Source organism: Bipolaris zeicola, assembly GCF_000523435.1.
Source record: "Bipolaris zeicola 26-R-13 unplaced genomic scaffold scaffold_11, whole genome shotgun sequence".
Taxonomy (NCBI): Eukaryota; Fungi; Ascomycota; class Dothideomycetes; order Pleosporales; family Pleosporaceae; genus Bipolaris; species Bipolaris zeicola.
The window spans coordinates 203,434-215,550 of record NW_006912060.1 but is presented as its reverse complement, the minus strand read 5'-3'; the positions used below and the strand labels follow the sequence as shown (position 1 = coordinate 215,550).

Here is a 12,117-nt window from a genome sequence, read left to right as displayed (position 1 = left end):
AGTTTAGTAAAATCTACATCCGCCCTTATATAAAGATACAACACATGCTGCTCAAAGTACTCAATATTCTAGGCGACATGGGCATGTATAATCTGCTCGTATTCGTTAACCAGTATTAGCACCTGCAACTATTCATCGTGAGTTTTGCATTCGACAACTCACTAAATTAAATCACAAAAATAATGGCTGTGGTAAATCAAAACGAACAAAAAACTTGAAAAGTTAGGATGATAACCCTCCTCAATAAATCTTTATATACACAATTTGTTCAGACATATATATATCTAGAAACAAGCGAATTACTCAAGAATAGTAAAAACCCATCCCTCAACCTCCCCTTCAACGCAACCCTCCCCCCTTCATACACAAGAAAAACCTCACTAGAAGACCTTAAACTCAACCAACCTAACCCTCTCCCCAACCGTAGGCGTAAAAACCAGCCTAACCTTCTGACTCTGCACACCCGTCCATGCAACCTGCGTAACCCCATTCGCCACCACACCTCCATACATCGCCCCCTGCACATCCCCCCCAACTACCTCCTTGTCCTTGGACCTGAACCTTATATTTACTCGGCGCCGCAAAGCCCTGATTTTTACTTGCGAAAAACGCGATTTCAGCACTACTCGTACTAACCTGTTTACCGAAGTCGATTTCGAACCACATGTCACCACCAGTGGAGGAGGTAGTAGCGACAGGAGACTCCCATCCATTCGCCGCATCCTCTGTATCAAAGAACCACACACGTCCATCAATCGCAGCGTAGGTATTTGAATTCGCCACGGACGCGGTGCCGCGGGGATAAGGAGTCGACGCATTAAGCTGGATAGATTTCGCAATGCGACTTGTAAACGGTGCGGGCGCGGGTGCGGGCTGCAGCGGAATACTAATTTTGGAGACGTCAAGTTGCTGGGCTGCGACTTTGCCGTCGATTTCAATCACAAGCCCGCGAGTGCCGTAGCGCGAACCGTCGCTGTCCCATTGCACGGCGATGTCGTGGCCGTGGTACGTGATGCGTTCTGCACGGAAGTAGGCAATGGATGAAGAATCGAAGAGCGGGTTTACGACGAGGACGTCTGAAGCAGAAGGACGGAGACCGACTAGACCGCTTAGCACGAGGTCGTTGAAGCCCGAGTGGAAGTAGTGGTGGGAGCGCTTGAGGCCGACAATGGGGAGACCGGTGTCCGGGTGGTAATTTTCTTCCAAATCCAAGATTCCCGTTGAAGGGTTTCGATGGAGTTTTGCGTATTTGCGGAGCATGGCCGTGTAGTCTTTTGGTGTGATGACGCCGGTTTGAGCACCCGTGGAATAGTGGTCGAGGAAGTTTGCGAGGCCGGAGAGCACTTGGGTGTATTGGAAGGGCCAGACGGGGCCGTTCCATTGGCACTCTGGGTTTTTGCCTTCGTACCGGTATTGTCGCATGTAGTATTGGTAACTGGGCTCTCCTGTACGGAGCCCGGCGGGGCCGGACAGCTGGCTGCTGTTGAGCACGTGGCTCCAGGCTTGGGCGTACTCGACTTTGTCGTCGGGGAGGTCGTGCGTCCAGGGGACCATGCCGGCGAGTTCGCGTCCGCGGATGGAGTTCCAGTAGGTAACGTGCTGGTTGTTGACTTTGAAGCGGTCGATGAAGTGCTCGAATGTAGAGTTCCAGAGTGCGTCTTGTACGCGCTGCTTGAGCGCGTCCGCTCGTCCATTGTACGTCGAAACTGTACTGGCCAAACCGCCTTTGAGCGCTGCAATGTTGGCGATTGCCCGGGCGTTGGCGTATTAGTAGCTGTTGATTGTTGGTCGGAGTGATTCTCCTCCAGTGAAACCACCGAGGCCACCAGATGCGTCAATACTAGAGATGGTATACTCTGTAGCATCACGAAGTGGCTCAACCCAGTACAGACCCTTTGAAGTGTTGTACGAGTCCTTCTACGTCTTATAGACGACTTGTATAGTATCTAGTTGTTTGATGACATTAGGCACCGACCTGTTGACTAGATATCTATCTTAAACAGCTGACGCTATACTCTCTGAGAATTGGCGCCTGCTGCTGTCTTTGCTGTATATGAAGGTTGTGTAATTTTTCTTGAATTTTTGGTTATGGCACTATTTAGCTTTTAGGAGATGGAAGCTTGTTGCATTGTTTAGCGAAGCCTATGGCTTGGTTTGCTAGGAGACATTGTTGAGAAACTTGGTTGAGATGAATTTACAGGCGCCTAGATCACGTTGGTGGGCGCGGAAGATGGACCAGCGGTAGTAGTATGTATCGGTGAGGTCGGCGTCGCTGGATTCAAAGAGAGGAATGCGGTCCTGATACCACGGTGCATCATTGCCGAAATATTTGGACAGTATCGCCTTTGAATCAAGAGCCGCAAGCCCTTGATGGACAAATGAGCTTAGCACCAAAGAGGTAGCAGGCTTCATGATGGACAGTGAAGATGGAATTGCGGCAGGAAGATGTCGACATTGTCCAGCAGGATGACTATATCTTTTTACACTGCCCGGGTGGTACTTTACCCGAAGCTAATCTTGTTTGCATCGGTATCGCTGCAAGTAATTCACCGTCAGTGTATATTGTTTCTCGAAAAGTAGACTTGCATCGTATTCGCTTTCGTAGATGCAGTTGGTGCGCAACCATCACGAGTCGCCCCACTTCTTCTCCGCAGATTGGATGATCTGCATGGGAGCAATTCCTCCGTGAAATCATCAATAGGTCCATAAACATCACGATCGGGGTTCAGACGTCTGCCGCGGCATTTATTAGGGTGCAATCTGAGCATGTCTGCTGGGAAGATCGTGGCTGCAAATGACTGCATCTCAACATTTTGAGTACCTTCGTTGCCAAAAGGTCATTTATTCCATAGTACTTACTCTTCATGTTCCTCTCAACGATATGCACGCATTTGCGCAATTCGTACTAAGAAGCTTAACCACTCGCGAAGCACTTCCAAGCGTTGATCCGCAGGTTTAAGCCTTTTCATAGATTAGCCTCGGGTGAAACTAACCCGGTCAGCTTCTATAGCACGGTTCTGCAATCGAGCTCATTTCAGCGACTCATATTCATCCATAATAAACTCTGGTAAATGTAAAATCCAATATAGGTGAAATGCTGCACCTCAGCTGTTGTCTAGCTAATGAGACACGGGAGGTTGCTGGAGCATGATTGCTGGAAATTTGAATGTGTGAGATTAAAAATATTCGCTAGTCGTAATAATCGTCTCAAGTAACTACATGACTCTCCAATCCCGTGCTGCCTCAAATACACATTACCTCTCTCATGCACTGCATGGTCGCATTCTCGTCTTACTGATACCTAATAAGGCGTATTGGCCTTTCGGACAGCCTCCCAGTTGGTGACACTCTGGCCTGGCATAGCGCCCGAATGTTCATGCTGACCATGAATGGTACGATTACCGTCAGTGCCTCCAGCTCCAGTGCCATACTGTTGAGTGTTCATGGGTAAGCCGGTGTGCGGTTCAAGTACAGTAGAGTTGTGAGTAAAATCACTGGTGGGGTGGGCGCCATATACACCGTGACGCGTTTCACTGTGGCTGTAGTTAGGTTTGACTCGGAAACACGCCTTGGGATGAAACATAAACTTACCGGTCGCCGCTTATCGAGTAGGGATCACCAATCGGTCCGTCAGTACCTACGTGCTGTCTCTTTCCTACAGCATACGGGTCGCTATGATGGGATTGTTCGAGAACCTCACGTGCAGGATGACCTTTTGGTGGGTCCTTGTGCAGAAGGTGTTTGCCTTTCCAGCGGGGTGAGTCTGGGTCCTCGCTCTCCTCCTTGGAATGTCTCGGACTGTAGTCCTTTGATTGGCGAGGCGAAGACTCTGGGCTTGCCGACGATTTCTCCTTCCTGGACTTATCACGGTGCAAGAAGCCCAACAGTCTGTGCTTTTTCTTTTCTTCCGTCTCGTTTTCCTTATCAAAGTCCCTTTCACGATGGTGTTGTCCCTTCTCGTGGTCAAGAGATGTCTTCTTGAGATAATCATTGGATTCGCGACGGTCTTGATCTTGATGACGATCATTGGCGTACGCTGCACTGCCAAGTCCTGCTGCACCCACAGCACCACCCAGAAGGGCGGCATTCCGAGTTTTGTGTCCTTCGTGTGCCGGGTCTTGAACAGCACCATATGATTGAACATTAGGATCTTGAACGTGTGTGTTATGCGGCGCAATGGTGCCTTGAGTGGGATCCGATACATGAGTAGGGCTGTCGTCACGTAGCGGCCAGGAAGTCTGTAAAGTATCTTGGGTGGGATAGTTAGGCTGCGAAACTGGTCCGCCCTGTGTGTGTGAAACATAATCTTCCTTTTGGTGGAGTGGCAAGTCTTGAGTGTCATGAGCATGCGGCTCACGAGTGTAAGCTCCAGCACCCAAGGCGACACCAGCCAAGCCAGCACCAGTGAAGGCGGCATTCCTGTTGACATGGTCATTTGGGTCTGTTCGGTTGACGTTGCCCAGGACAGTAGGGTTGTTGTAGTCATATTGACTCCGAGACGCAATAGGGTTGGAGGCCCGAGCACTGGAAGCAGTAGGGTCGTAACGCTGCTCAGGCATGGACGCACCAAGCTGCGTCATCTTATGGCTACTATAGGCATCCACAGCATCCTGAGCCCCATAAGGAGTAGCACCAACAGCAGCTGGAGTAGAGTCGTGAGAAAGGTCATGTGATACTGGAGGGCCAGATATGGTTGGATCACTGCCATGGTGGGTCTTGGCTTGGGGGTTGAAACGTTGCTCCTCCATCTTGAGTTTGTCTCCCAAAACACGTGGGTCGAGTCCCTTGCCACTGTACGGTTGAGAGTCTTCATATAGTAGTGAGCTGCTTTCGGTGCCCCGAGCTTCGTGATCTTTAGATGCTGCATGAGCTCCCAAGCCTGCGGTTCCAGCAAGAAGAGTACCGGCGATTGCAGCATCACGGGCGTGGTGATTGTCACCAGCAGACTTTGGTCTTGGCTCTTCAAGTGTTCCGGTGTGCCTCAGCTCGTGGGTTCCAGTGGTAGAAACAGGATCCACAGGGGGCTCATGCGAATTTGAGACTGCAGCCACAGAGGGAGCTTGAACGGGTTCATTCACATCCGCGTGGTTGGATGTTGATTCGATTACAGGATCATAGTTCAGAAACAGGTTAGACTCATCGCTTGGCGTAGCAATGTATTCGCCAGGAATATGCCTGTGTCGCGACTCAAGCCGTGGGATGATTGGACGTTCACAGTCGCCAATTGGTTCAGTCGTAGGAAGAATAGTTCCATTGTTGTCAGTCTCAAGTCTCTTCTCTTGAGTGGATGATGGAAGCATGGAAGAACCAGAGGCGACCGCAGTAGCCGCGGAAATTCCCGTAGGATGATGGCTAGATTCTGGCTGGCTCGAAACATTCGAGGCCGTGTGAGTCTACTTGATTGTTAGATTTTTGCCTAGCCAGATTGAACGAATACATTGGTAGTGTACGTACAGTGGTTGGCGGAACAGTAGTCGACGGGGCGTCTCCGTATGTAGCTTGACGAGTTTCAGCGCCTTGATTTTTGACATCTTCTTCTTCGGACTTGGAGCTGGCGTGGGAGGCTCCGAGAACAGTTGCGGCAGCCGCCGCTCCAGTAAGTCCCTCGCGTCCATGGCTTCCATGGCTTGGGCTTTCCTGTGGGTTAGATGTCACACCGCCAGCAAGCGGAAATGATCGATCAGTATCAGTAATGTAGCTCTCCTGACGCAGAGTCTTCTCGAAGGGTTGCTGTTCGCTCGTATAGCTGGAAACAGCAGTACCAGTTGGCGGATTATTAACTACACTCGTCTCTAAAACCTTTTGTCAGAACTCGTGGTTGGAATTGGTATATTGAAGTCAAAGAAGCATCTACGTACGAGGATGTGTTTCAGCACCTGCACTTGGCTGTACACTTTTGCCTTGAGTCATTCCGGCAGTGCCAGGACTTCCACCTCCGACTACTTGGTCCCCGGCCATATTACTTTTAGTGGGATTGTGCATTGACATGGCGGCATGTCCCTGGGATTCTGTCGGACCAAAACCAATGACTCCGCTCTTGATGCTGGCGATACTAGCCTCTTGAGTGTGGCCCTGTGGGTGAGGATTGGGACGAAGAGCTCCCGCAGGAGATGCGCCATTGTTGGCTGGAGATTGTGTCTTATCAGCGTTGAGTGGTTCATCTGTGTCGATTTGCTCTGGTTTTCCATGAGGTTTGTGAGCTTGAAGCCGTTCCAAAGTACCTGGCTTGGCTAACTCGGTATAGGGAGCACCAGAGGTAGTTTTGATATCGTAGAGCGGCTGACCAGGAGGAGCATGTTTGCCTTGACGGCTGCTGGAGGTTTCATTGTGGGTGTGGTATTGCTGACTGTGTTGTGTATTAGCGACAGTGTGCCGGTGGAGTGATGGGAATACAGACGCCTCGTTGGTGGATGCAGGCTGGTGAGGGTCATGAGTGACGTCCTGACCCTGGTCCTTTTTGTGTCCGTGACTGACGACGGGTTAGCTATAGGAGATGATGGCTGCTTTGTCTATGATACGCACAGGACGCTCTTGATCTTGTCCATATCGACAGCTGTGGGCCGTGTGTTGGGCCAGGGTCTGAAGGATGGTGGGCTTGAATGCTCGGAGGGATTCAAGGGTCAGCACAAGCGAGGAAAGCAAATTACCGGAATAGTGGTATTAATTGTTATGAGTAGAAGTTGGGAGAAACAGGGCACAGCTGGTGAGGTCAAGTCATGACGATGTTTGGTGTTTGGTGTCGAGCAAGCCGACGCCTATGAGGTCATTGTTGGGGTAGGTGGGTAGGTGCAGCGGCTAGAGGCGCGCCTGCCAATCACGACGGCCGCTCCGACGGCTGTGGTGATGCAGCGATGGGAAGGCCGGGGCGCCTACTGTACTGACTTGGCATTTGCAGTGATTGTTGCGCCGGTTGGGCGATGCTGCGCCCAAAGGGTGACTACTGACTGTCCAGCGCTGGGCCGCACCCTATTACTGGGTATGGGCGTGCGTGTGTTACCACACATGGGGTAAAGAAAAGGAGACCATGGGATTTGAGGGATGCGGGGCGGCGTCATGTTAGTGAGCCATCCGTCCGGTGCAGTTCGAGGACGGTCCAGCTCAGTCGAGTGCCCATCCCAGCACGGGCTCGTCCGGCGCGACGTGGACGAGCAACCGTGGGAACATATGGCGTAGGCGTGTCAGGGTGGCACTGATGTCTCGTAGAGGTTACATTTGGCTGTTACTGCCACCACAAAGGGGCGTAGGTGTACATGCACTCTCAGCCGTACTATGTTATATTTTGTAGATAGAGTAGGTACTCTGGATATTTATGGCCATACCGTACCGTACCGTATATCCAGCAGGCCCATCCATGATCTTCAGGCAACGTGCGCGCGCAAAGTCGATCTTGACAGCGGCTGCAGGTGGAGTCGAGGACAGCAGCAGCAGACACAGACAGGACGGAGCATCGACTCGACACGAGGCGCGGCTCGGAGGGTGGTAGGTTTGGAGAGGACGAAAGCAAAAGCAATGCGCGAATTACGGGCAACAGTGGCAAAGCATGGCTGCATTTGCAACGGCAGTTCACCCCCCCAGCGGCCTAGCGCTCACGCTTCAGCCAGTCTGGCCCACAGTCGAACGATGGGAACAGTGGAATTGCTGTCGGCCGACGGCTTCCGACAGCCTGCGCTTTTCGCGCCTGCCTGCCTTTCTAGAAAACTTCTACCGCCAGCCCCTCGCTTGCACCATCACCCTGGACCGCCCTCCCACGCAAACCCCCCCTTCCCCTTCGCTTCTCCCTGGCTGGCCCAGAGGTGCTGTCGGCCCTGGTCACTAACCCCCCCCTAGCACCGTCGCGTCAGTAACCCATCCATACACCACCTACTCTGCATCCATCCATACGTTAGAGTGCAGCCGGCCAAGCGCGGCGCCCCTCCGCGTTTTCTTCTAGCTTCGCCCTGCCGCCCACCCGCTGCCCGTCATACACGGGCTTGGGTGCCATCTGCTCTGCTATAACCCCCTCCGCTTCCCCAGTCTGCACACTGCAACCGCCTGACGAGGCACTCGTCCCAGTCCCAGTCTCAGCCCAGTTTCCCTCTCTCCATCTGTGCTCCGCCCTCCAATCAGGCTTAGGGCTCCCTCAGCGTCTGTGTCACGCCCCCACACCGAATCAGCCTCACTGCGCTCGACATCATATCGCTTCGCCCTTCCGACTGCCTTCTTCTTCTGCGCACATCCCCTCCCACACACCACAGACACCACCACCACCACCACTACCACACACTAATCTAATCATTCCACCCACCCACAATGCCCGGCCACCTACGCACAAGATTAAAGCGTGTCCTCACGGCTGGCTCCCACAGGAGCGCAAAGCCAGAAGAGCCAGAGTCCGACTTTTACAAGCCTGGAGAGAAGATGCCTCCGCTCAAGTACCGCCGTGCCGTCGACCCAGAGCACAAGAAGAAACTCGAGGCCTTTAACTTTTCCACTGCATGGCGCCGACACAGCAACGCCTCGCTGTACTCACCCATGGGAAGCAGGCTTCCCAGCCGTCGGAGCAGCTTTAGGCGACGCAGCCGCAGCCGCAGCATGCACCGCAGCAGAAGGGGCAGCTGTGCCTCAGACTACGACCCTGAGTCTGAGTGGGTAGACAGCGGCATTGGTGCCAGCATTGCTGGCGACGACAGGCCCGCCAATATCAAGGAGGCATCCGACGACGAAGGTGACGTTCTGAATGGTATGTGCAACGCCTCGTGGCCATGGTAGATGGCATACTAACCTGTCCAGTCGGCCTCTCTCGCAATCCCACCGAGGATCCTCGCGATGCCCATCGCAAGCAGTCACAAGGCGCTATTCGAACTAGCGACGGCCGCCAATCATCGAGACCTGCTACTGGATCAGATCGCACCCGTCAAACTTCACAGCCATTTTCGGCCGAAGAGCTCGAAATGGCGCTACAGAGATCGCACCTCGAGGCCACCAAGGAAGAATCAGACAAGAGTGCAGGAGAGAGTCCATTCGAAGACTTTGACGACCCGAGCCCATTCCTGAGACCGCGTGGTGGATCCATCTACGTGCCATACAACGGCCAAGGAACTCCGCCAAAGCTGCCTTTTTGGGGCACCGCGTACCCTTCGTGCGACGACGAGCTATCGAGCGGCCACTTTTCGAGACGTGCCTCAGTATTCCTCTCCAACGAAGGATCGAGTACGCCACAATACGAACGTAGCGGGTCCTACTTTGTGCCAAAAGACGCCTCGGGCCTCTCCCAAGCCCGCCGGGCCTCAGCCTCCAGCTCCGACGAGGACGAGTGCGTATGCCCGCCTCCTGCTCCTGCTCCTGCTCCTGAGGAGCCGAAACGCAAAATCCAGCCCTGCGCCCCTTGTGACGCTGTGGCTGCCATTCTCGCCAGGCCCGATTAATACCCGCATCCGCATCCGCATCCACCTTTTACCTCTTCTTTACTGTCAATATTTGATGCGTCTGAACTATTCTTATCATTGCATTTCCCTGGCGTTATTTCCATGTAAGAACCCCCGGACTGGTTCCATGTCTTGGTGCCGGGATTTGGCATTATTTCTTTTGGTCTACTACATGCATTGGGTGGGACTTGTCCTATAGAATCCATTGACAATGATATCGGCATTTCGTCATGTCGACGGAACGTCCGACATTGCTTTTCCTCATCGTCATGAGATGGTATGGTTTTTTTTGTTTGTGTGGTAATTGGCCGCCCCCAAAAATGCACTTTTGAACTACAGGCGCATGCATACGCAATAGTCGAGTATGATCAAAACTACATCTACATATCAAGGGTTATTAATGGCACGTCTAATGATCGCCCCGTGTTGTTTTTGTTCCGAAAGTTAAATTTGTTTTGCAGCAGCGGCAGGAGGCGTGCGATTAGGGACCTTGGGGTCTCGGGAGCTATTACCCACGGGCGTTGGTACGGGTGCGGGCACCGAGCCTCACTCGCATTCGTTGATTGGCCACCCGTCTTTTACACTGCCTGCACGCACCATCACCCCCAATGACCGTCAAACACGCGCTTTGTACCCCCATGCCACACACGCGTCGCATTGCGTTATGCCCTCTCTCTCTCTCACCGCGATTGCTCTCTGCCCAGCCCGTCACCACTCGTTTGCGTATTCGGTTGTTTTTCGAGGCGGTAAAAAACTGAACAGCAACAAGTGACAACAAACGACGTAATTGATGATGCTGTCCGCCGCGCCCGCTCTTTCGCTCACCGAATCGTTGCATCATCGCCCTTCGGGGTTAATCGACTGGGCATTACGTCTTTTCCAGCTCAAGCAGCCTTCGGCCCTTCTTTCTCCACTGCCTTAGTCCCACACGTGCGTGGGGTAACAAGACCCAGTCGTCGGCACAAGGATGGGAGGGAAGAAAAAAAAACTCGGACTCGGCGCTATTCCCTTTTATGCCCTTGTGTCCTGATAGCAAAGCCCGTCCCGACTACTTTTTTACATCTTACCAGGGACATTCGTGTTCAGAAGCCGATGGGTAACTGGGGTTTTGTGAACTAAGACGCCCTCAACAAGAAATGATCGTACCCGCTAACACTCCCGCAAGGATGCAGAGTAAGGAATACTCTCCATACATGCTAGAAGGCCTGATGCACATAAACGCCCTCGACTAGATGCCATGTACCTCGTCTTAGTGTATGAATCTCGTAAAAAAAAGATACAGAAAGAAGAAGCGAGAGCTCAAGAAGGAAGCGAAATATGCCTTTCTCCGCTATCCTACATAATCTGGCCTTTGTTGCTTGCCACAAAACGGCCCAAAAATGGCCACCACAGGTACGGGCCGGGCATGCTCGGCGTATCAGCATCGGCACCGCACCAAGACAAACCCTAGATGCATGCAACATGTCTTTTCTCCGCATTACGCTCCAAGACATCAGAAATTTCACGTCTCGTCGACGGTGTGGTGTGGTTGGCTCTTTCTTTCCTCCTTCCTCCCTTATTGGAATGCCACGGGCCATGGCGGCGCATGGCGTTGGGGGGCATGGCATGACATGACATAACAACTCCCTCCTCCTCCTTACTAGGTGTATACACTTACGCAGTAGGTGTACACTGCTGCGTCCTATGTGTGCATGCGGCGTGCAGCCTCATGCATTTTTTCTGCTTTTGCACCCGCGTGCGGAATTGCCAGGGCCGAAGGGCGGGAAGCGAGTCGCGCTTTCTTCTCTCATTCCTTGCCCGCAACCCGTCATGTTGTACAAACGGACGGTATGCCCCACTGAGTAATGGGGGCGCCCATCCTCCCCCTCCCCGCCCCAACGGCTTACCGCTTTTGGACATCACACTCACATACAACTGGGGTCACGAGGGGTGGAAACTTGCTCGCCGCTTTGTAGGTATCCGTACAAGTTCAACATGTTGGTTTCCCGATCGGTTGGGACGGCCAGCCTTGTTTTGAGTTTATGTGCATGTGCGTGTTCGTCCGCTTTGGCCGCGCGAGGTTTCTCGGTATGCGGTGCGGTGCGGGGGGTGGGGGGTGGCTGGGCGTGACATGGGGGGGAACGTGAGTGTGGAGAGGGAAGAGGGGAGATCCTTGTGGGAAGAAAAGGTTATCGTGTTGGGATAGAGTATGTGTAGTAAGTGAGGCTTTTGTTGATCTTTTTTTTGTGCCGAGAGTTGAGTTGAGTGTTCGTTCTCTTGGTCGTTACTTAACTCTCTTTTTTTTTGCTCCAGAGGAAAAGAAGAAAGTGGGTGATACTGCTGCTATATTTATCTCAAACCGTGGACACACAACTACTTATTATTATTTTTTGCATATCGAAATTTCGACTTTTGTTGTTTTCTTGCTATGCGAAATGAGGAGTTGTCTCGATTGGCTTATGGCGCTGATGTGTTTTTTTTTAAAACTTAGTTCAGCGAATCAAGTTGTAGTATCCTGACATGTTCGCCCACATTACTGTCATGTACTTTGCCAAGTATATGATCTTCTCCCCCACAACATGTAGTTCTATCGTTTAGTTGGTGTTGATGTTCACGTGATTGGCCAAAGTTGTAAGTGCGAGCGTAGTTTGCAGTGGTGAGTTGAGTATTTGTGGACTGGCCCATGCCTTGTTCTCGTATTGGGCTTCCCAAAGCCATAAGACAGCAAAATGCA

The 12,117-nt window shown here is 52.3% G+C and overlaps 4 protein-coding genes across 4 annotated transcripts; 2 read left to right on the top strand and 2 right to left on the bottom strand.

Moving 5' to 3' along the window:
* Nucleotides 1-441: 441 nt before the first annotated feature.
* Nucleotides 442-2,412, bottom strand: COCCADRAFT_1427 (uncharacterized protein; the record flags this gene model as incomplete). The annotated part of the gene is made up of 2 exons (XM_007709723.1): nucleotides 442-1,733; nucleotides 2,199-2,412. The coding sequence occupies 2 exons, from the start codon at nucleotides 2,410-2,412 to the stop codon at nucleotides 442-444; spliced, it is 1,506 nt and encodes a 501-aa protein (XP_007707913.1).
* An 889-nt stretch (nucleotides 2,413-3,301) lies between these two features.
* On the bottom strand, nucleotides 3,302-6,545 carry COCCADRAFT_1426 (uncharacterized protein; the record flags this gene model as incomplete). The annotated part of the gene is made up of 6 exons (XM_007709722.1): nucleotides 3,302-3,533; nucleotides 3,592-5,393; nucleotides 5,455-5,792; nucleotides 5,859-6,346; nucleotides 6,398-6,469; nucleotides 6,523-6,545. The coding sequence occupies 6 exons, from the start codon at nucleotides 6,543-6,545 to the stop codon at nucleotides 3,302-3,304; spliced, it is 2,955 nt and encodes a 984-aa protein (XP_007707912.1).
* COCCADRAFT_44373 (uncharacterized protein) lies at nucleotides 6,544-6,720 on the top strand (the record flags this gene model as incomplete). Its single annotated transcript, XM_007709803.2, has 1 exon — nucleotides 6,544-6,720. A coding segment is annotated over one exon (177 nt), but the record flags the coding sequence as incomplete, so codon positions are not given.
* A 1,569-nt stretch (nucleotides 6,721-8,289) lies between these two features.
* Nucleotides 8,290-9,404, top strand: COCCADRAFT_1425 (uncharacterized protein; the record flags this gene model as incomplete). Its single annotated transcript, XM_007709721.1, has 2 exons — nucleotides 8,290-8,719; nucleotides 8,770-9,404. 2 exons carry the CDS (start codon nucleotides 8,290-8,292, stop codon nucleotides 9,402-9,404), a joined length of 1,065 nt encoding a protein of 354 aa, XP_007707911.1.
* Nucleotides 9,405-12,117: the final 2,713 nt, after the last annotated feature.